Source organism: Silurus meridionalis, chromosome 15 (assembly GCF_014805685.1).
Source record: "Silurus meridionalis isolate SWU-2019-XX chromosome 15, ASM1480568v1, whole genome shotgun sequence".
In the NCBI taxonomy this organism is placed as follows: Eukaryota; Metazoa; Chordata; class Actinopteri; order Siluriformes; family Siluridae; genus Silurus; species Silurus meridionalis.
The window spans coordinates 5,236,422-5,260,596 of record NC_060898.1 but is presented as its reverse complement, the minus strand read 5'-3'; the positions used below and the strand labels follow the sequence as shown (position 1 = coordinate 5,260,596).

Sequence of the window (24,175 nt, the reverse complement as noted above, 5' to 3'; positions counted from 1 at the left end):
TGGGTCAATTTCTCGTTACTAGATCTAAGAGGCACAAACTTGCTCTAGCATGCCAATCAAAAACCTCAAGTATCCAGCATGAAGTGTCAACACTACTGAACGCCTTTAGGGTGAAATGGAACACTGATTGAACATCAGTTTATGAACTAACTAATATTCTTGTGGCTGAATGAACAGATGAGCAAATTCCCACAGCAATGCTTTGAACTCTAGTGGAAAATCTTCACAGACGAGTGAAAAAACATGACAAATAACGAGTAGGTTAACTACAAATGAGATGAATGTGCTTACGAAGTAAAACCATCTCCTGAGCATCCTTTTTTATTTGCATTTTTCTGGAATTACACCAAAGCTCTGTTCAGTTATTTATTCTGTGTGGTCAGAAAATTAAACAAATTCAAACACTAGCACTGGCTGCAAGACAAATTCTTTTTTTAAGCAGATTGTTCATTTAGGAAAAATGAATGGACAGACAATAGAAAGAAAAATGTTTTGAGACAGGAAAAAAGATTTTGACTGATTCATCTTAATACCCAAAATGTGTTTTATAACATCTGTTCCACAACATGAAATTAAATGATGATGATTCTTTTCTGCTAGCAGAGCTGAAGATGTAGAGGTTTTCTGTTAGAGGGACAGCGTATGCAGGGCGTTTTGGGAACAAATTGAGAGAAGCCCGATTGAGATGGTTTGGACATGTGCAGAGAAGGGACATGCTGATGATAGAGCCACTAGGAAGGAGGAAAAGAGGAAGACCAAGGAGGAGGTTTATGGATGTGGTGAGGGAAAACATGCAGGTAGTTGGTTTGAAAGAGGCAGATGTAGAGGACAGAGTAGTATTTTGCTGGATATTCTACAGGGACTGTAAAACGTGTAAGTGTACGAGGTTACACACTTGTATGGTGACGATGCGTGGCAGCGGCTGGCGCGTGTTTGCTCCTCCTTCAATAGCGATACCCAGCGTGCTGGCGCTCTTCGGCACTCGCACCAGAGTCGACATGGGCTCCAGCAACCCAGGCTGTCATGGTCGCAGTCATATTTACACAGAAAGAAACAGAAAGACGAGAATAATAATGAGTTGGGACGTTTCTGCAAGAGAGACACACGCACAAAAAAAAACAAAAAAAAAACAAACAAAACAAAACAGCACACATTTAGCTTTCATAACAGCCTTTGATTTCTGGGATTTTGACAACCAAGCACATTACAAAAGGAGACAATCTGTGCTTCTACTGCAGCCATGTGTTCGTCTGTAAAGCAGTATTCCCTGTGTGTGCACGTAAAGTGGAGCTCTCTTTCAGTTGAGGGTGATCCTTCTTTTAATGACAGATGAAATGAAAATAAAAGGTTGTGGATGAGAAACAAATGAAAAGCATGATAAAGCATGACATCTCGAAGCATGATAGTTCATCTCTGCTCAGACATACAATCCCTGCACAACAGTTCAGCTCATACATCCATCTAGTTTTACTTTCAGACTTGTTTCTCTCCTCAGATGCGAGTTTTCTCGCTCTCTCTGTTACCCTCGGTCTCACCGGTTTGACGGTGCTCCCCTCCCCTCCCCCTGCACTCTCTCTCAGCGGCCGGGTTCGGGCAGGACGTGGACTGCTGTCCTTGCTCAGGCGTCCCGACTCTGAGATGTCCACGCCGCTGTCCTCGCTCAGCGCCTGTCCACTGTCAGAGAGCTGAGACATAGTGGATCCTGCAGTACAGACACACATACACACGAGTCATTTTTTAAACTGCAAAGTGAAAGGAATTGTTTATTTAGGACGCATCCTTTGATTTCGTCAAGGAAACGTGAGACCTTTTTTAGCAAAGAGTCAATGTCAGGGCCATTGCTGGGAGAAACATAAATTCATACATAATCATACATAATTCATACATAATAACATCATAATCAATGCTGTAACAGTGACAGCTGTTACTATGGTGATATGGCGTTTGTTATTATTACATAAGAGCTATAATAATATGCTCCAGGCTGATTTCAAGAAAGAAAGGTTTGTGTTGTGTCTAATTATGTATGGATTTTTTCTTTTTAAGTAGAGGAAAGGCCTGCATTTAATACAAAGGCCTATACATAACATAATATTTGCATTTCATTGGCTCTGTACATGTACCTTGCACAATAACAATAAAGTTGAATCTAATCTAATATTTTAGCTTTTATAGACATTTGTCTTTAATGGTAGGCTATATACACTATATGGACAAAAATGTTGGGACACCTAACTTTTTCAGATATACGTGATACTTCCCTAAATTGTTAACACAGTGTTGAAGAAACACAATCTTATAGGATGTCTTTGAATGCAGTAGCATTGAATTTTCCCTTCACTTGAACAAGGAGACCCAAACCTGTTCTAGCATGACAATGCCCCTGTGCACAAAGCCGGCTCTATGAATTATATGGTCTACATGGGTTGAAGTGGAAAATCTTCAATGGCATGCTAGAGAGCTTCGACCTCAACCCTACTGGACACCTTTGAGATGAATTGGAATGCTGACTGCACAACTGGACAGGCCTCCTCACTCCACATCAGTACTTGCTTTTCTTAAAGCCCTTGCGGCTGAATAAACACAAATCTCCACAAGCACACTCCAAAATCTAGTGGAACATCTCCCCAGAAAAGTGAAGGTTGGTATACTAGTAAATGTGGAATTGGATGTTCCAAAAGCACATACAAAGCTTAAGGTCAGGTGTCCACAAACGTTTGTCCATGTATTATGAGTAAACTGCAAAGTATTCAGTGAAGCAAAAATATTAGTGCTAAACAAGCAATAAAAATCATCAAAATGCGTGATTCAGGTACCACACAAATGTTTATTTATTACTCATAGTGCTTTATTCCAAAATGGCAAAAGTTACATTCAAAGAATAATAATGTAATCATTTAGTGGGCTTTAATTATCAAGCTTATTCATATAAACAAAAAAATTGTAAATAAAAACTCCTTCAATTCTGAAAAAAACATTTATATCCTTTTCATGCTCCTGTTTGTGTGTGTGTGTGCGCAAACCTCCACCTCATATTACTGGAATTAATTATAACATAATAAAAGAAAAAAATTATTTTTTGACCAAAGAACCCCTACACACCCCAAAAAGAAGACCCTATAAACAGCAGACAGGATAGTCTGTCTACATAGAGCTATATGTATAAACAAAATGGCTTTGTTCTGAATATTACATTACACATTTTTTAATATTCAATGTTTGTATTAGAGCCAAAATAACTTCTATATCCAGTGGACAGATGAGTCTGAATGTAACAATTTTGTCTCTAACAGAAGAACTTACTGTATGACTGGAGAGAAGATGTTAGCAGACACCAGTTAGCTCACAACCAGAATCAAACATGGAGGTGGAAGCTTAATGGTTTGTGGTTGTTTTGAAACAGGATTGGATTCGGAGACTTATTCCGGGTGAAATGAATAAGGAACTAACATGGCTACTATTCAGTATTAAAATAAATACCATGGACTGCAGCTAATTAGAACCGACTTCACCATACAACAAGACAATGACCTGAATGCTCTGCTAGAGTGTTATCTATCATGAAATGTTCTGCCCAGTCATAGCACCCAATTCCTACTGAACTGCTCTGGGATGAACTGGATCACAAGGTCAGAAAAAAAAATCCAATTGGTAAAGAAAATCTTTGGTAATTTTTTCCAAGCATGGGGAAGTATTTCAGCTGAATGTTTGGAGAAACTGTCTGGATACTGAGAGTGTATGAAGCTGTTGTTCATGCTATGGAAGGATTTTTCAACAATATAAAGTTTAATGTCTGCACATTTAAATATTTGTAGGTCAAAGTAAATCTCCATACTGATTAATTACCCAGGTTGTTGCACGAGTCTCTAAAAAAAACAATAAAATCCTAGGTGAGCCTAAACTTTTGACAGGTACTGCATATTAATTTTTACCTTAGCACCCTTGGTCTGTCAGACAATGGATAATACTGGAATATGTGCTGGTGCTTGCTGAAAGACAAATTTATGCTCATGGTAAAACTGTGCAACATAAATAAGTGGAATCAAATTTGTTTAAATGGAAACAGATTTCTTTTTACAGATCAACGTGTACTGGCCTTTTTCTTAACTTGCTGTGCATATACAGAGTAAAGATAATATTGCACTAACACACACTGTATTGGCAAAGGTTTTTGGACACCTGCTCACCTGGACATTTGTGTCCATCACCCATAAGGGTGTTAGTAAAGTCAGGTACTGATGGAGGTGAGGTGAGGAGGCCTGGGGTGCATTCAGCGTTTCAATTCATCCCAAAGGTTTTCAGTAGGGTTGAGATCAGTGCTCAAGGGCAGGCCACTTAAGAGCTTCCTCTTCAAAACATGTAAACTAGGTTTTTTTAAATATTTCACATCACACACTTGCATGTCAAAGTTTATTATTTTGCATGTCAACTTGATGCTGTGCTATTTGATTCAAAAACAATGACTACATACTTCTTGTGTGTACTGTGCACAGTAACTCTATGCTGGATCTCCTCACCTCGGCTCTGGGGAAGCGGTCTGACCTCGTTGACATCAGGCTCTGCGTTGGGCCTGTGCACTTCCACCATGACAAAGTGCTGACTGGTGGATGGGGACGACGGAGTGGATTTGGGTTTTTCTGGACTTGAGAATGGAAGAGGAGGAGGAGCAGGGGGAGCTGGAACTGTCGGTGCTGGAGGGGGTTTTAACCTGTTGGGTGATTGAACACGTGGGAAAGGACCAAACGAGTGTTGATTTACCATGGACAACTGAGCCAATTGAGGTTCTTTCTTTGGGCTAACGGAGTAGTGTTTAGATTGGTCTTTGGTAGGTGAGTGGGATGGGGCGGGGAAGTGCAGGTTAGAGGAGTCGGAAGAAGGGTGTTCGGAAGGGGCGGGTTTACGACTAGGGCGGCGCTGTACGCGAGGGGGAGGAGGGGGTTTGAAGGAAGGTGGGGATTCTGAAGTTGACCCCATCTCATCCTAGGACGGAAGAACAGGGCATGTATGTTAAAACATCTAAAATAATAATCATCATGTGAGATTTTCTGCAGCAGAGCATTTTTTTTTCCGAAACAGAGACACACTGAAAAGAAAGCACGCATAACACAGCGTAGTCTCAAATGATTTTCCGACATAAAAATCACTCAACTGTCCAGGCACAAAACTGGTGTGCAAAAAATAATTTGCTCATTCATCCAAAGTGGAAAAAAAAGAAACCAAACAAAAAGAAAAAAATGAAGGAACAAAATTCCTGAAATTGTATGGATGGAGTGGCTGGAGAGAGAAACTAATCAAAGGAGTGAATGGGAGCTGTGTGAGTGGTGTTCCTGGTCCTCAGAAATCACTGGAAAACTCCAGCCGCACAAAATCCCAGCCTGAAGGTGTCTGTTGCCGTGGAAACGGCTGTGACGAGTTGATTGGTTTTCATTAGAGGTCTAACACATCACTTACCCGCGTTGACAAAAGAGCACCTGTCTGTCGTGCTTGGCCCTTGCGACACAGGAAGCCGAGCCACGAGCACACTCACCGTGTCATTACATAAAGATAGCAGAGGTTTTCAGCTAATATCTGTCTAGTAGTCTAATTACCAGAGATGTCGATTCTGACTGGAGATTCCTTCAGTATATTAACAAAAATAATAATAATTCTTGACACAATCAGACTACAGATTTAAGCTGTGGTGAAAAAATTTATATGAAACATTAATTTCTTTAAAAAATTATATCCTATATAAAGTGTCCTACTTGTAATCTAATGGCGCATGAATTCTGCAATAAAAAAAAAAAAAAGAATAAAATCTGAGCAATCAAAGATTTAAACTGTCATCGTTCCTGTGGTGGAACCTTGTATAAAAGTACTTAAGAACTGCCGAGTCAGTAAGTTTACTGCCAAAATTTCACACCTGCCCTTAAGTTTCCATTACAAGTGGTTTTATGTTAATAGCATTTCAATTCCAAGTCCAATGTTGTTTAATCAAATTTTAAATGCATGCTACAGATGTGGTAGATAGTATACTGTCTGAAAGGACTCTCAAGGTTTCCTTTTGCTACCCTTTACACATCTAACCAATCACACTGCTAACAACAATGCACAATTACTGACAAGACGTTTTTCCATTTTACGCGGTTCGCTTCTATCTTCTGTGGCATTGTTTAGATATGACATGACTGCAGACAGGAGTTGCCATGGCTTTTCTACCTGAGCTCTGTGTACAGTATGTGCTCAAACCATGTCTCAGGGCTCACCAGAGCGATGTCGGGAAGGGCGTTTCTACTCTCTTGGGCGTCTTCGCCGTTAGTCTCCACCGCACTGTCATTCTGAGAAAGAGATCAAAGCATGAAGAAGTCAGAAAATAATAAACATCTGCACAACAAATGTTCAATCCAAACTCCATTCAGCTAAACCCACCTAAACCCCCAAGTCCTTAGGTCCTGTTTAAGATGCACACACTCTTATGCTATAAGCCCCCCCCACTTAATCCTGATTAAGATGAAGAGGTGCCCGGAATGGCAGGCAGGTTCTGGGATTTGCTCTTCACAGCCCGGTGAATACACGCCTGCAGCTCTCCTCATTAAAGCTCTCCCCAAGCAAAACAAAAGCCCCATCAATTACTTCTAATTGCTTGCTCAGTGCAAGTACAGGAAGCACTCGTGGCTAATTCATTTGCATTTAGCTTCAAAGACCTGTCTGTTAAAGTAGGTGGATGGTTTGCTTGATTTTATGGTAATCTTCCCTGCAAATGTTTTAATTGAAACAGACGCAAGGATGACGTCGGTCTCAACGGAACCCTCTTACACCAGAAATGATCCTTCAGTGCTTTCGTGGTTTTGTGATGTGCTTCCTGGAACGGCATATGAGAGCTTTCAGAAATAGTAACATAAATGTGTGTTGTGTTTTTTTTTTTAAACTTCACATGTGCAAAAAACAGAACCAAACGCCAAATTGCAGTATTTTACCAAAAACTGCTGGCAGGGTTTATGGTGGTGGTTTGCTGGTACAACGTAGCCTGAACACAGACCAAGAAAAGTAATCCAGCAGACTGAACCAGAGACATGACAAAAAAATTTCTTGGATCTGATAATCTTATGGAAAAAATTGCTGTAGATGCACAGCCCTCTTCCCCTAACATATTTTTGTTAGTTTTTTTGCTTGTCTTTGCCTTTTTTTGTCATTTGCATGTCACCTAATTTTAGTAATTAAGTTTTGTAGTTGTTCATCATTTTAGGACTAAAGTCTGTTTGTTTATACCTTCTTGATCCAGTGTTGGACAGTAACGAAGTAAATGTAATTTGTTGAATTTAATGAACGAACATACAGTTCTGCATCAGATTAACAGCAAGCAGAACATTTTGAGTGTAATAAATGATAGAAGAAACTCCTGACTTTAACGTGCTACAAAACCGTGACCATTTGCACAATTGAAATAGTTGAAAAAAAGGTTTTGGGCTCATGATAATATTAATAGATATCAGTGTTTTACTCAATAATATCATTCTATTAATTGATTGGTGTTGCTAAGAGTAACATTAGAAACATAAACTGAGTTGATATTTTAATATATATAATATATATAATATATAATATATATATAATAAAGTTTAATATTTTACCTACTGTATCTCTATTTTAACTCAACTACATGAATTGTGTACTTTGTACAACAATGTCTTTTAAAAATACATTGTTCTGGTCCCATAATTTGATTGGTTGAGAAGCATTTTAAGGATGCCTGAGGGAAAGATGTTGATCTTCTAATAGAAAGGTCACGAGTTTAAATCCCAGAACTGCCAAACTGCCGCTCCTGAACCCTTGAGCAAGGACCTTAACCTTCAACTGCTCAGTTGAATAAATGAGATAAATGTAAGCCGCTATGGATAAGGGTATCTGCCAAAATAGCATAAATGTAAATGTACTAAAATCCTGATCCTATAGGATTTAGCGCAACTCATTTAAAGTTACACAAAGGGAGACCGATTCAGGACATACTTTCTGGTTTCCTAATAACTTGACAAAGCTGTGTTTTTTTTTATCATAAACATACAGGAACAGAAAAAAGGGAGAGGCTGCTTTAATATAGGTGGTCTATTTTATGGCAGTGCAACAGATTTTCAATAGAGAAGGTGAGATTTTCTGCTGAATATTTGTTAAAATCAATGTATTTCCGAACTTGGCTTTATTGCAAACTGTCAGACTTTCCATCCCAGATAAAGGGTTTGCACAATTTTTTTGCACTGTAGATGACTATTGAGACATTTTGCTCAAAGTTCACTTGAACAAACATGTCTCTTATCCTCACCCTCTATGCATGAATTCAGCCAATCTGTCCCTCTTGCTGCTTCCTGCACTCGCACCCCCCCTTCGCTTAATCTTATGTGTGAATTTCTAGTGCACTAAGTCAGCCCAGGTCCTCTGCTTGTCCACAATCCCTGGATGAGCTCCGCTAGAGCAGAAAGCTGAAAGTTTTCTCCTTAGAACTCTTTTTTTTGTTGTTTTTTTTGCCAGAAAGCTGTACAGGCTGTGACAGATGTGTGCTCTGCTTCTTTGGCTCGAGGGCCGCAGAACTCAGACTGCAGTGCCAATCTGATCATCGTGTGTGAGTCCCAGAGCAAAGCGATGTGTGCTGCCAAGGCTGCGCTTCACTGTTGCTAATGCTGTTTAGATTTCAGACTGGCAGCTTGTACAGCGGTCTAACAACACCACAGTAATGAGCGTGAGCAGAGATACAAACTCAAAAAGTAGATATATACTTGGTGACATTCGGAGGCAATCCTTCTCACAAGAACAGACCTAATAAACCTTAGCATAGATTTTAAATCTCAGGAAAAGAGTTTTACTTTAAGGAAGATTTCAGTGCTCCACTCCTCCATTAAAAGCCCTTAACTATAACTACAACTATAACTTAACTATAGCGCAGACAGAAACTTCAACACATTTCCCTGTATCAAGAACAACATTTATATTAAAAAAACATATAAAACATCATATAAAACATCTGTTAACCTTAGATCATGTCTAAAAAAAGGATTTTTGGGGGGAATAAAATAGAATATTTAAATTAAAAAAGCCAAATGAACTAAGCAAATCAACTTACTATGCTGTTATTGCTACCGTACCGGTAATAATATTTGTTTTGCACATCCGTGAAAACGCTATGCTATACATTCATGTATTCATGCATATATGTATTCATATACATTCATGCTAATCCATAGCATTAGCATGACATTTTATTATATAACCTGGAAGTAGCTAGCGCTAGCGCTCTGGTTTCTTTGTGTTTAATGTCCAGCTTAAAGAATTTCTCTTAAAAGGGAGAAAATCCTGACAATTCCCCAAATAGGGTCTAACTAATGTATACTAATTAAATATAATTTTTCCATTTATTTAACTTTAATAAATCAATTTATTTTGTACCAATTTAACTGATTACTGAATTTAATTAATATAATAAAAAGTTTATTGCATTATTTAGATTTATTCTATTTTATTATATATTAAATATATAATATTATTAAATACAATTAATGTTATTTTATATATTATTTACCCAAGCAGGCATTTATTTAAAATCATTAAAAAATGTAAACTGTTGTTGATGATCAGAAATGTTAACATTATTAAACTGTGTTAAATAAAAAACAAGCGGTTTTATGTTTTGCAATTCTTCCCCTTAACCGTACCCAAATTGAACCTAACCGTTAAAAAATAGATGTGTTTAGAGATTATGTAAAAAAAAGCATTTTTGCAAAATCACTCACACACATATACATTATACGGTCAAAGTACGTGGACACCTGACCATCACACCCATACACTGTTGCTAATTTGTTGACACAAAGCTGGAAACAAACAATTGTACAGAATGTTCTTTATGCTGTAGTATTACAGTTTCCCTTTAACTTAAACTAAGAGGCTCAAACCTGTTCCAGCTTGGCAATATCCTTGTCCATAAAACAAGCACCATAGACCACACAAAATTTGGTGTGGAGGAACTTGAGTGTCTTGAGTGCACAGAACTCTAACCCCAATAAACACATTTGAGATGAATGGCAATTCAATTTCCACCCCAGACCTTGTCTTCTGACCTCACTAATGCTCTTGTAGCTAAATGAACACACATTCACTCAGCCACACACTAGGGGAAAGCCTTCCTTGAAGAGTGGAGTATAATAAACTATAGCTGAATCGGAATGTTCAATAAGCACTTACATATGTGTGTGCTGCTCAGGTGTCCAGCAACAGATGGGTGGCAAACATAAGGAAAAAACACTTGGGCTGTTTTGCTGTAGGATTTACTTTTCTGCCATGGTTTGGCTTCAGAAGCATCACCACAAGTCAATACTAATTTCTTCATTATTTTAATTTTAATTTCATGTAGAAACATTACCATCCTGAGTGATACTGTGGCTCCAGTTGACCAAAATACTGAAATATTACGGTGTTTTTTCCTTTAATGTGTGTACATTCATTAAAAGTGTAGCTCACTCCACAAAGTGCACACATGTGGGGCATGCTAGTACATAAGATGTAATGAACCTTATTTTAGATGGGTATGTTTTACTTGGAAAAGCACAGCAATATCTGCTGCAACAAATGACCTTCTGTATTTTACAGAGCTCTTTCACGAACAACAGTCATGTTCACACTGACCTTATGGTAATGTAAAAGCTGAACCTGATTATAGACGGCCGTGTGGCATGTTGGTTTTGCATAAGTGATGCGTAATGCTTAACATGTATAGCCAAACTACACCCTTAGGGTCACAACTTGAACTCTGTGCTATCAGAATGTACATTTCCCAGTCAGTGTTAACTGACTGTTTTCATCTGTTCTTTGTTTTGTACTTTGTTGGTTTATTTGCATCCTTTCTCCTCATTAGATCTTTGCAATACTGCTGTGCACCTGTGCTGTGTTTTTGACGAGGATTCTTGAATCCTTCAAAATAAATACAAGGAACAAATCTGTGCTTTTCCTTGTTGATTGAGGTGCTACCATCAAGGGTATAACTTTATGCCTTTAGTTTGTGTCTTTTAAGCATAGGTTTAATTATTCTTATTATATACACATGTCCAATTAAAAATGTAGAGTATAATAAAGACACAAAAAATATACCCTTTATGGCAATGAACGATAAAAAAGTGATATGTTTGGTGAAGTGTGTATGGAGCACCAGTCTGGACAATGTACACAGACAGTGTCTGAATCAGCCAATGTGTACATGGAGGCATATTTTTTCTATATTGGATTGAACCAAACTACAATTCCACTTGTGGGGACATTTTGCTGGTCCCAATTAGAAAAAAGAGATTGAACACACATATGCACACACATAAAACACACACAGGTGAAGATTAGGGTTAATTTTAGCATTAATTGTCTGTATTAGTAAGTTTATTAAGGTAAGACAGGCACAAGGTGTGTGTGCGAGTATGAAAGTGTGAATGAGTGTGAGAGGTGGAAAGAATTAAGTCAGGCCACTGCAAACACTTCTATATCATTGTCCTACCTCCATCATATCAATCAACCACAGCAGTCGCTCCTAATTGGATGCAGAGGGAATACTTGGTGTTAAACTGGGTCTGAAATCTAGGATTTGGTACTCCAGGCTAGAACATTCTGCAGGAACTCAGCACCTATTCATCTGTTACACCCACACACTGTACCACACTCTGCACTATTCTGAATCAGTTTTTACCCAGCTTTAGAGTTTACCCAGCTGATATACTGAGGTTCACACAGCCATACTCACAATCATTACAATAAAAAGCCACAGAGGAGCCAAATTCCTCTTACACACTACAGACTCGAGCAAATACCCTTTAATGTATAAATATTATTTATGTTATATGCAGACGCACAAACATGCATATACATTTGCATGCACATTTATACCCCTACACACAGTTAATACATATACAGTATCTCACAAAATGTACACCCTTCACATTTCAGCTAACATCTCAGTATATATTTTTTGTGAATTTGTGTATTGAGTATTAGAGCAGTTAAAATTTGTTGCTTTGAGTACAATTCTCTCATACTAACCACTGGATGTTCAACATGCCACCTCATTGCAAAGACTTCAAAAATTTGAATTGTTGCCCTCCTCAAAGATGGCAGAGGCTATAAGAAAATCAGTAACACCCTGAAACTGAGTTACAGTACAGTGGCCAGGGTCATACAGCGGTTCCACTTGGAACAGGGTCGATCAAAGAAGTTAAGTCCTTGTACTGTGCGTCAGGTGCAGAAGCTACTTCAAAAAATAAATGCATGAGTGCTGCAAACATTGCTTTAGAGGCTGCAGAAGTGAAAGGCCCGCTTGGCAGTGCTCAGACCATACCCAACAAGTTGGTTTGCATCCATCGTCCCAGAAGGAAGCCTCTTCTGAAACTTGCTCACAAAAAAAGCCTGCAAACAGTTTGCTAAAGATAACCTGTTCAAGAGCATATACTGGGATGTCTTGTATTCTAATGGGACCAAAATAAACTTGTTTGGCTCAGATGGTGTCCAGCATGTGTGAAAACACCCTGTTGAGGAGTATCAAGAAAACTGTGTCCTGCCTACAGTCAAGCATGGTGGTGGTAGCATTATGGTCTGGGGCTACATGAGTGCCGCTTGTACTGGGGTGAACATTGATTCCATTTAGGAAAACATGGAATCCAACATGTGCTGTGACAATCTGAAGCAGAACATCGTGCCCTTCTTTCAGAAACTGGGCCGAACGGCAGTTTCTAACATAATAAGGTGAAGGTGATAGAGTGGCCAAGTGTGTCTTCAGACCTGAACCCTATTGAGCACCTGTGGGGCATCCTCAAGCCATGTGTCTAACATCCAGCAGCTTTGTCATGTCATTAGGGAGGTGTAAAAGAGGATCCCAGCAGTAACCTGTGCAGCTCTGGTGAGTTCCGTGCGCAGGAGGATTAAGGCAGTGCTGGATATTAATAGTGCTCACACAAAATATTGACACTTTGGACACAGTTTGGACACGTTCACTTAGGGTGTACTCACATTTGTTGCAAGCTATTTTGACAATAATGGCTGTTGAGTTATTTTTAGAGGACAGTAAATCTGTACTGCTATACAAGCTGCACATTGACTAAAGTACATCCAAGTTTTATTATTATATAGTATTGTCTTTTGAGAAGATATAAAAAAATGGTTGCTGAAATGTGAGGGGTGCACTCACTTTTGAGAGATACTGTACACAAACACACACGTACACACACAGACTCACAGCAACACATAGAAACAATTGCATACAAACCTACATACACACCACCACTTTCACCTGCACCTTTACCCACACAAACAAACCCACACACACACACACACACACACACACACACACACACACACACACACACCGTGTTCCTCATACCCGTGCAGAGCTGAGTGTGGTGCTGGTCATGTAGCTGCCTGAGGAGGAGGCCAGTGTGTCGGGGTAGGACACCATTGAGAAGGAGTCGCTGTGCAGTGCTGCTCCTCCTGCTTCTCCCTGTCGAGCCTTCAGAGCTTCAATCTCCCTGCGGAGAACCAGCGCATCAAAACGCTCCAGATCCTGAGCACTGACCAGCCCCCGCATCTCAGTCAGCAAAGAAAACTGAAGCCAATACACACACACACACACACACACACACACACACACACACACATGCATGCATACACAAATACACACAAGTATGTCATTAGAGTTTGTGAGTGGGACTTTAAATCTATAAATATAATGATGTTTTTTTCTTATATCTTTATTATTTTCAATAATGGTTAAAATGTAACAAAAAGTGTGTGTGTGTGTGTGTGTGTGTGTGTGTGTGTGTGTGTGTGTGTGTGATAAGTAAGAAATTGAGCCTGGCTTCAAGATAGCTGAAAAAGCAGTTTTTAGCAATATGATGTCCTTGTTCCCAGTTTCAAGATTCAGAAACCAGACAAGAAAGTCTATTTGAGAATTTTATGTGGTTCAAGGTTAACTATGGGTTACAGGACTAGTAATTGCTTCACTAGCTACTGACAAATTGCTGAATACATTTTTCCTGGCTAAAAATGGCCAAGAAATTGAATGGCCCTGTTCTACTTCTTGGTGTACAAATCAGGAATTAGATAATTGGAAACATGGCTAAGAAAATTTGTCCATTCAGCCACTTATGTTAAGTGAGAAGGCTTGAAGTGGCATCAGCACTCCAGTTCAACCCAAAGGTGTTCAGTAGGTTTGAGGTCAGGTCTCCATCGTACAGAGAGGCATTGTCTTTTTGAAACATGTTTGGGCCTTCTGAATTCAGTAAAGGTATCTACAACATATAAAGCCATCCTATACAATTGTAAACCTTGTAACAACAGTTTGCTGAAGATTTACATATGGGTTTGATGGTCACATGTCCACAAATCTTTTTTATATAGTGTGACATCCTGAATTGTGCCTCGTCATTGGGATTAGGATTTGCCCCAAAATAGATCTAAATAGATGTGAACTTGACACGGACTAATGCTTGTTAGCAACTGTTTATTTTATTTAGAAGCAAAGTTAATTCATTTATTTGAAGTCAGCCTAAAACTAGCTACAACTTTAGTATCAGATGCATTTGACTGTGACTTAACACGTGCATGAAAAAAAAAAATCTTAATTTTTAAAATTATTATTATTATTAATAAATATATCTCAGTGCCTGGACCATTATTATAATAAAATGGACCGTTATGGTGTGGGCCTTTTCCAAGGGTCACAAAATGATTAAGGGATGTATAGTAGCAACTAGATTGCAAAACCAAGACAATAAATCCTCTCAGAAGAGACAAACCTTGGCATGTGTGTTGAGGAGCTCAAACAGGGCCATGACCAACTGTTCGACTCCAATGTGTCCATTGCGATATTCCTGGATGTAGTAGCTCATGGTCTGTCTTTCAGTCTCAGTAAGAAGGTGTCTGGCCTGTTCTTCTAGCATGGCTCTACTCTGGTTCACCAGACTGGAGAGAGTCACCTGAGAACCAGCTACTCCTTTATAAAAACCCATCTGAAAATGCAGACAGAAAGAAAATAGAAAAATTATTCTGCAATTAAAAGCACTTGGACCATAAAACCCATTTCTAGCACAATCGCATAAATAAGATTTTTAAATGAAATCAAACACAAGCATGAGGATTCCATGAAGATCAACTAAACAAAAATTACATCCATTTTTCTTTCATTTCTTCAGAGCTTTATACCTTCTGTCTAGCAGGATCCCTCTGGTTAAAAGTTTGAATTTTGGCAACAAACAATGAATTATGTTCCTGTAACCCAAATCACCTGCTGGCTCAATTCCGGCTCCCTGGAAATATAGGAAAGATCTGTTTTCAACAGCTTCACTGAGAGGTCATTCAATCTTAAATGGAAAAGATGATATTCCACTGAAGTGCATATCTCTATCCTGCTCTTCTTAGTCTTCCTCCCCTTGCTGTCTTCTGCCTCCTCAGAGGGAGCGTTTTAAATTAGCTCCTCAATCAAAACCAAAAACCTTAAAGTTTGCAGGCATGAGACGATGAGAGAGAAAGACGAAGCCGCCTGCCTGCTCCTTTATGTTTACATAAAATGCTGCCTTCTGAGGTGCCTTCATCTCGCCCGATTTTTGAAGGCATCATACAGACTCTATATCTTTCCCCCTTTTTTGTTAAAAAAAAAAGATGTTTCTTTTTAAAGTGAAAAAGGCCTGGTGGAGTCACAGAATATTTGCTGTATTTTGTCCCTCTATAATATTTGTCCATCCTGCCCCACATTTGTTAGAGTAAATGTATATGTACAGCAACTCTACCTCTCTAACCTGACAATGTGGTGACGTATGGTGAAACTGGTCCCTTCATAAATAGATGGCCAAAAATTCATTATGAGCTGCTTCTCTCTTTTGGGGCTATTTTGGGTCTGACGGTTCGGGATCTTTTGTGAGGAAAGGATTAACTACATAGCTAAAAGTTTGCAGACACCTGACCACAGCATTTATATGTGATTTTTTGAACATACATAATTACCTTCCACAATAATATAATAATAATGTCCAATTTTTAAAAAAAGGCTTGATTGGTATAATTAGTCTGGGGAGGAAAACTGGGCCACAGTAAGCATTTCAGTTTGCCCCAAAGGTGTTCAGAGGGACCTCTCAGGCGGGATCTCCTCTCTCAGGCAGGGGGCACTCTATTTCACCCTGCCTGGAGTTGTGGAGGCTGTGTCTGTGGCCACAGAGGGCACAGCTTTTAGCCTCTGGTCTCTCAGCTGAAGTTGTAGAGACCATTCTTCAGTCCAGAGCTCCCTTCAAGAGGAGGTCGTGTACCACGCAATGCGAAACGTTGTCTCCTTCTACCCTACAGGTTTACTTGCTATTGTGGCACATCGTGCTCCGCTTGCTGAGCAGTCGCTAGGGAAAAACCCGTGACAAGTTTCCTCCGCTGAGGTCTCCGGTGCGACTTAGAGTTCTTTAGTGGGATCTGGCCATAGTCCTGGAAGCCCTGTCCAAGCGTCCTTTGGAGGCCCAGGGGCCTTTGCATGACGTGCCCTAGGGGTTTCTTGTAGTCAATACTTTTTTTCCACTGGCCATCTTATCTCTAAAGAGAGTTGGGGACCTTCAGGCCCTTTTCGTGGCCCCCTCTTGTCTAGATAGATGATCTTCAACAAAATCAATAACTAAAGTAGGCCAACTTAGGGCAAATTAAATTAAATAAATGCAAATTGTATACTATTTTACTTTTTGGTCCTGCAGGAGGGGAGGAATGCTGCTTTTCTTGACCCTAACCCTATGTGGACAAAAATTTGAACAAAAGGCAAAACCTGACCATATGATTTGTACATGGTTTTTCAACATTCCGTTCCACATTGAGTCCACATTTGCTGGTAGGAATAACCTCCACACATCTGGGAAGCTGTTCTCAGCTAACTAAACTTTCCAGGGTGTTATGTGTTATATATAACATTATGTATTTCCAATGTATTATATGTTATATGTGTGCTCATTTAGCCACAATCAGTAAAGTCTGATGTAGAGTGGGAAAACCTGGGGTGTAGTCAGTGTTCAAATTCATCCCAAAGGTGTTCATAGGGTATAGGCAGGCCATTTCAGATCTTCCATTAATGTTAAACCAATGCTATAACAGGTTAAGTGAAGATGAAAATTTAATGTTACTGCATCCAAGACATCCTATAATATTCAACTAATGTGGTTACAGTTTGGAAATATAGCTGGAAAATTCACGGGTCCCAAAACTCCACACAGTGTAGATTGTGGGAAAACTAGGAAAAGGAACATGATTAATTTAAGAATGGTCTATAACCTCAGTTATTTCAGGAAGAAAAAGCAATTATTCTACAGAAGCAATTAGTACAAAGAAGAGGCTTTACCGAAAACAAATAGTGCTGATTATTTTGCAGGAAAAGTCCTTAATTAAGAACAAAGTGTGTGTGAACTGTGTTAAATTACTGTACTGCATCCTTATTGTGGGCATTATTTGCTTTATACGGTACATACAATATTTTTTAAAACTCAAAATTCCACAGTTGACCAGTTGAGTATTTGTATTCCAATATGACCTATAAATGATTATTTCAGCTTTATGATCAATAACTGATATGTTCCGGGTACACTGCCACACTACGCTCTTTTAGCATTTGTTAAGGTCCTTGTATCTTATTGCGCCATACGAGTCCAGCTGTAATGACATCTCACTGGCTAAAAGAACAAAACAGCTTTGAAAATGTGCCTTTATTTCTGTGAAAAGCGACCCCTTTTGCGTCTTTATCTCTTTCTCCCTCAAAAATATGCTCTGTTAACTTAAATTGGAAATTGGCTACTATTATTCAATGCTCTTCAGTGGGCACTATCAGGCAGAAAGATCACCTGCTTTATTAAACAAACAAAAGAGAGTGTTGATTTGAGCTCGATCGATACAGACAACAGAGGCGTCCATGCTCGCTTGGCTGTATTGGCTAAACTGTCTGAGCCTTGATGCGCACTCCAGGTTGGCCCTATTGGGAAATCTGGGCCCTGTACATAATATCAAATTCCAGCCACATGACATTCCTGATGCATTGTATCGGGACTGGAAAAATCAAATGCACACGCCAAATCATTCTGGCAGGAACCACTGGACTTTTGATGAAGGTCGAACCGAGGAGACGTTAATGGGTCATTACTGGAGTGATTGCATGGAATGAAAATGCAATCAAAGTTAACCGAGTCAATTCGTTTTCAAACTGGCTGCTGTGGAGTGAGCGATGAGAAAAGTAGAACATGAGATCTCGAGTCACTGAGCTTACAAAAATGAAGCTTTAAAAAGTTTTTATTAGCTAGGGATTACAGTCGTGATATAATATTAATACTGCATATTGTATTACATTATACAGTCAAATAAACTTTTTTGCGATCTCTATTATAGTGGAATTTTATATATTTAAATCCAAACCAGTTGTCACCTAAAGCGAAGCTCACAAAAGTGGATGCAGAAAATTCTTTTTAATGCTGTACATGTAAACACTGGTAATTTAGCAGCAGTTTTTTGTGTGAAAGGTTTTGAAGGAGTTTATTCGAGTGTGTGTGTGCGTTGTGTGTGTAGTCTCTTTCTGAAACTGCAGTCAAATGGCTTACACAGTCTGCTGTGAATGCTTCGGTACCATTTTCCAGATGGCAGGAAGGTAAAGAGTGTGTGTGAGGGGGTGCGTGTGTGGTCAGCCATAATGCTGGTGGCTTTGCAGTGGTGTAAATGGCAATGACGATGGTAGAGAGACCCTAATCAGTAATAAGTAATTACTCTTTATTGTAGGGTGACATGCTGCTAAGATTGTATACAATCTTTATTCTATTTGTAGTTTTATTATTTTATCTCGTTTTTTTTATGTGTACCATTCTGTTTTATTGTTTAAAACCATATTTTATTTAATCATATTGCAAATTTAAAAAATACGTTTGTATCATATTTATGTCACTGATCAGTCATACAAAGCATTTCACTGCAGGTCATACTGTGTATGGTGAATGTTTGTGACAATTGGAATTATAAATGAAATGCGCTGTTGCAATTGTCTGGAAATTCCTGTCTTATAAAAAGATATAAAACTCTTTGTAACATGCTGTTTCTTAATTATGCTGTTAACTTTAGTGTAGTAATGGTTTGCATCAGTTGGCATCACCTTACCCTATCACTGATTGGTTTTCAATAACAGCATGTCCCTCAGGTTTTAATCCTTTTTGTACTGTATGTATTTATTTGAAAACCTTGTTCCCAGTTGATCATATTAAAAGTAACTAAACAATGTGGTTCTAAACACTAAAAGCATCCTGTATACCCCCAAAGCCCAAACAACATACAGCAGAAGGACCCGTAGCCATCTTACTGTGAATGATCAATAAACAGAGCTGAACAGGGAGTGTTATAATCTCATGAGGAAAGTGACAGCTAAGCTCAAATCGATTTCCTGTCATCTCTAACACGGCATTATCCACAATGTTCCTTTACCGATCGTCCTATTTGACGAGCACACTCTTTAGTCAGAACGATGTGTAATTGCTGGTCAATATCACCGGCACACAAAAGCATGTACAAAAGAAACATGCCTCCGGTGACGTTCCTCAGGATGACACTGAAAGAAAGTCTGAACTTTCTTCGCTTTGCTGCACTCTGCTAAAATCCAATTGAGTTAAAGTGAAGTATTAACATTATGGACTCTGCTTTATTTGGGGCATCGCATGGGTAACCTGCCTATATTAAGTGAAATGAAGGGGAAAAAGAGTGGTTGATGGCAGAGACATAAAGCTGAAAGAGATTTTTGGAGCCGTTTTTACAGCCTCATAGCTTCCACTGAAATATATGGTGTAAGGAGAAAAGAGGTGACAGTCAGGCTGCAGAATCAGGGATTATAATTTGAACGCAGTCAATTAGCGCTCGAATTATCGCCACCCTACATGAACATGTAGCTCAGCTCAAGGAGACATGGACATTGTAAAGTTTTAGTGATACAGATCATTACTACAAAAAGACATACATTCCCTAGAGTTTCAATAGTTTTATATTTAAGAGGCGATACTAAAATTTTTTATAAAATGTGAGTAAATAATGCTCACTTTAAATAGGGGGTGCCAATAATTATAATAAAGGTACAAGTAAGAATCAACTACACAGAGTAGGCGATAAGTCCAGGACTGCTGTAGTTACTTAAATATTTTATAGGAGCAATGGCCAAAAGGTTGCAATGCTGATAACGGCTTACTCTACTGAGCAATCTAAAAAATTAATGGCAGTGGAAAAATAACCTTCCCGGAAAAGTACCGAAAACAAGTGCTGAAGCAAACGGAGAAATGTGAAGGGCTTGAAAACCCATGTTGAGCCTCTTCCTCCACCTGAAGTTCATTATTTTGTTGAATCATGGAAATTTTAATGAACGTGTCATGAAGCGTCATATAACGGTATATATTTCTGTACGTTATGCTACACTTTACGATACTGTATCATGAAAGTGTCCTGTTATCCTCTGCATTCTTATAAGCAATATTTCTACTGCTTAATACATTACCAACCTGAAGTGCAGGGAAGGTGCTAGCTTAGCGATTAAGCTATTTCACTTTGAATCTGAAGGTCATTAATTTAAATCACAGCCACAGTAAGCTACCACTCCTGGGCCCCTGAGCAAGGCCCTTAACCCGAGAACTGCTCCGTTGTTCAAATTCAGTCAATGCAAATAAATTGTTTTCTAAAAACACCATAATTCCAAGTGTCATTTATATGGCGAATATTTCTCATAATCACAATGTTAAAAACATTAATGAATGTGTAGTTGTGATACATCTGCAAGACAGTATGTCTGTTTTCTCTCTGTCTCTTGTTTTCCTCTCTCTTTTCTTTTCCTTCATTTCCCATTCCATTCTGTCTGTCTGTCTGTCTGTCTGTCTGTCTGTCTGTCTGTCTGTCTGTCTGTCTGTAATCAGTGTACTAAAAAAAAACTGAAAGTTTTCAACTATTACAAAACACTACTATAAAAAACAGACACCGGAATCCTATTCCATGTTCTAACTGCTATGGTTTTATACAAAAAAATACACCACACCTTCTAACTAATTAGATTTAAAGATATTACGTGCTTCCATGATCATTCTTACAATATACTGTACGTATCAAAACTTTTACTTAATCACGTAACAAACAAACAAACAATCAGGTGCCAACTAGAGAACACACCTAACATTTGCATGAATTTGGAAACAGGTTCGGAGGAAAAGTGTGTTTCTGCAAATTCTCTTTATAAAAGGGCAGGGTGTTAATTGAGGGAATAATTCGAGAAGTGTGTCCGAATTACACCCCTGTATGGTCACTAAGATTACGTAACACATGTACAGTACGAATACAGATTGAATGAGCTTTAATCATCAATAAACAAGGCTTTTCTCTCTTTTACAGAAATCACTGTAAATGCTACTACTTTATTAAATCGTCTCTTAATCTTTCAAATGTTTGTAAATTTTTACATGTGCAGTGTTGGGTGCTTCTATTTAACTAGCAAAGAACATCCATTGTGTACTTGTATGGTCTGTTATAATCTGTGTATCGATTAATTAATTGAGAAAATACACTGCCATACTATAGGCTCTGCTTTGGCTTTCTCTGAGGAATTGATCAACGCCTTCATGCATCGACTCAATTATTTATATCGCATACCTAGTACATTGTGCACTCTGAGATACTCAGTTGAGGTCTTAAAATCTTAATGCTTTTTTGTGCTTTTTTTTTAATTAAATAAAAAAAGTAACTTTTTAATTTGTTCTGCTAAAAATGTAGACAGTATAATGGATGGTTTGATGTAACTACAATATGTTTTAACTGAAATTCATGTTTTGGGCTGTACATGCAATCAAAAACTGTTATGCTCCATTTAAAGCCAATATTAAATACAAATGCTAAACTTTTCATTATTTAATTAATTACAATTTCATTATTTAATCATACCGTCCCCTTAAAACATGAATTTTTTTCTACATTTATAGCATGTCCCCATATCCAGAACGACTTCCATTAATCACGTTTTTTTTTTCACAGATGAGGATTAAATGCCTTACTTAGGGGCACATCAGTGACAGGTTGGTGGTGCTGGGATTTGGCCTCATAACCTTCTGATCCACAGTCTAATGCCTTACCCACTGAGCTAACACATCCTTTTTATGGCACATAGAGGAAAATGGAAGAAATCACCAGGATAGACTTTTTGTTAGAGCAAAATAGCTAATTAGAGCTTTGCCAGCTTATCCTTCAAACCACAAACATTTTTCATCAAATTAGGATCTCATGACCTAAATTTGGTTTTGAAAATGAACTGAAAATTATAGAATGTCTTGGATCAAATGCTCTTTTATAAGTTCTTTCATCAGGTTCACACAGCGCATATGCAATATGTCTTGGAGTACACTGGTGGTTAGGAAGCAGTATGCACAGTTGTGCATTCGCAGGGTGCTACTGATCTGTGGTTTATTTAATGTTTTTTTTTGTGATTCTTTTTGTCTTACAGAGAAAAGCTATTGTGTCGTATCTGTTGAAAGGTTTTTGTTTTTTTGCTTTCTGAGCTTAAAGTAATGTAAAAAAAAAAATAGCAGTATACTTGAATTATTTGCATTCTAAAAAGACTACATTTTAATGTCGATATGTGTTCATTTTTACCACTAAACATGCATTTTAATTTAGCTCATGTGGAGCACGTGTGAACCTGGTGATATATGAGGAAAGAGGAAACTACATTAATAAAATGAAATCAATATTGCAATGATTAACACGATCTTAACAATTACATTTATTTATGCTAAAATATAACGTCACTTCACTACAGTCCAATACACGAATACTCTTGCTATTTTCCCATTCATATTGTATTCATACTGCTTAATAGATTTATAACAAAATTCTGCTTTCTTCCTCAGTCTGAATTTTCTATTTCGGATTATTTAGCAGATGCCCTTATCCCGAGCAATGTACAAAAATGTTTTGAAATTGCTATCAGTGAATAAATATAGGAAATTGGCTCTGATAGATTCACCTTCTTGTGCTCATTTTTTTTTATTCTGTCCTTCTGATTTAGTTGTGCTAAAATAGAGATTTATCCTTTAAATTCGCTGCATTAATCCAATGCAGCGAAGGGAACTTGGAGAAATAATAAAATTAATAAAATAATGTGAGTTCCTTATAATTGTAATAATTTAGTGTAGCGATACAGTGTTATATCTGCTATTGTAATTTTTTTTTTTTTTTTTTTGTTTATTTATTTAGTTTTTCTCGGAACACCTCAGACAATATAAGTAAATACAAGGAGCCAACAAATCCAAGTAAAAAAACCTAAAAGTAACTAAAGTAGCCCTTACATTTCCAAATGTATATTTCAGCATATTGTTTGGATTAAACTAATTTTTGAAGTTGATATATTTTATTTAAGCACAGCCTATGATTAAAACACTAACTTGCATTCTTTAAGTGCTTGAATGTATGCAAACTATTTTAAGGTTAAACAGAGATTAAAACATAGCATTTCTTCAAGTTCCCTTCGCTGCATTGGATTAATGCAGCGAATTTAAAGTATAAATCTCTATTTTAGCACAACTAAATCAGAAGGACAGAATAAAAAAAAATGAGCACAAGAAGGTGAATCTATCAGAGCCAATTTCCTACACAAGGACACATATGTATCATTTCTCCACACCCGATGAAAGGAAACACAAAGGATCCGTGTGTAAATGTGCGACTGTCTGCAAAGAGGTGCAATTTTCTGCAAATTGATGTTCCGTGTTTTTTTTTAAGAAAAATCGGTATAGTGAAGGTTAAAGTGGTAGTAGGCTGGCAAAGAAGCCTCAGTCCAGTTGAGCCTCTTTCAAGACATGCACTTTCACAGCGCGGTCTATAACGATAAGTGCCTTACTCAGCAAAAAAAATTAATAAATAAAAATCTCACAGAGTTCTTTGGCTTTGTTCAGGGAAACTGGCAAGAGGAAGTGGATTTGTGATTAAGATTTATTTGTGGAATTGGGATCAAAGTCAAAGCAAGGATCTGGACTAAACAGAATAATGCAGTAGATGAAAGGGGTAAGTTTATATGCGACCGCATGGGATTCAGTTCATCTGCAAAAGAATCAAGGCAATGGTAAGGTAGGGACAGTAAAGACAGAAAGTACAAGTTTTACCCATGTGTCCTTTT

The 24,175-nt window shown here is 38.1% G+C and overlaps 1 protein-coding gene across 4 annotated transcripts in view; it reads right to left on the bottom strand.

Annotated features, from left to right (window-relative positions):
* The window catches only part of whrna (whirlin a), a 130,019-nt gene that overhangs the window by 7,857 nt on the left and 97,987 nt on the right, over positions 1-24,175 (bottom strand). Inside the window, exons 6-12 of one of the 4 annotated variants that reach the window (XM_046868485.1) lie at positions 14,793-15,005; positions 13,379-13,600; positions 11,507-11,539; positions 6,246-6,317; positions 4,518-4,980; positions 1,536-1,702; positions 896-1,018 (exon numbers count right to left, since the gene is read on the bottom strand). In XM_046868485.1, coding sequence (XP_046724441.1) covers positions 896-1,018; positions 1,536-1,702; positions 4,518-4,980; positions 6,246-6,317; positions 11,507-11,539; positions 13,379-13,600; positions 14,793-15,005 — 1,293 coding nt within the window. The remainder of the gene's footprint in view (positions 1-895; positions 1,019-1,535; positions 1,703-4,517; positions 4,981-6,245; positions 6,318-11,506; positions 11,540-13,378; positions 13,601-14,792; positions 15,006-24,175) is intronic. The other 3 variants (XM_046868486.1, XM_046868487.1, XM_046868488.1) reach the window with 3 other exon arrangements.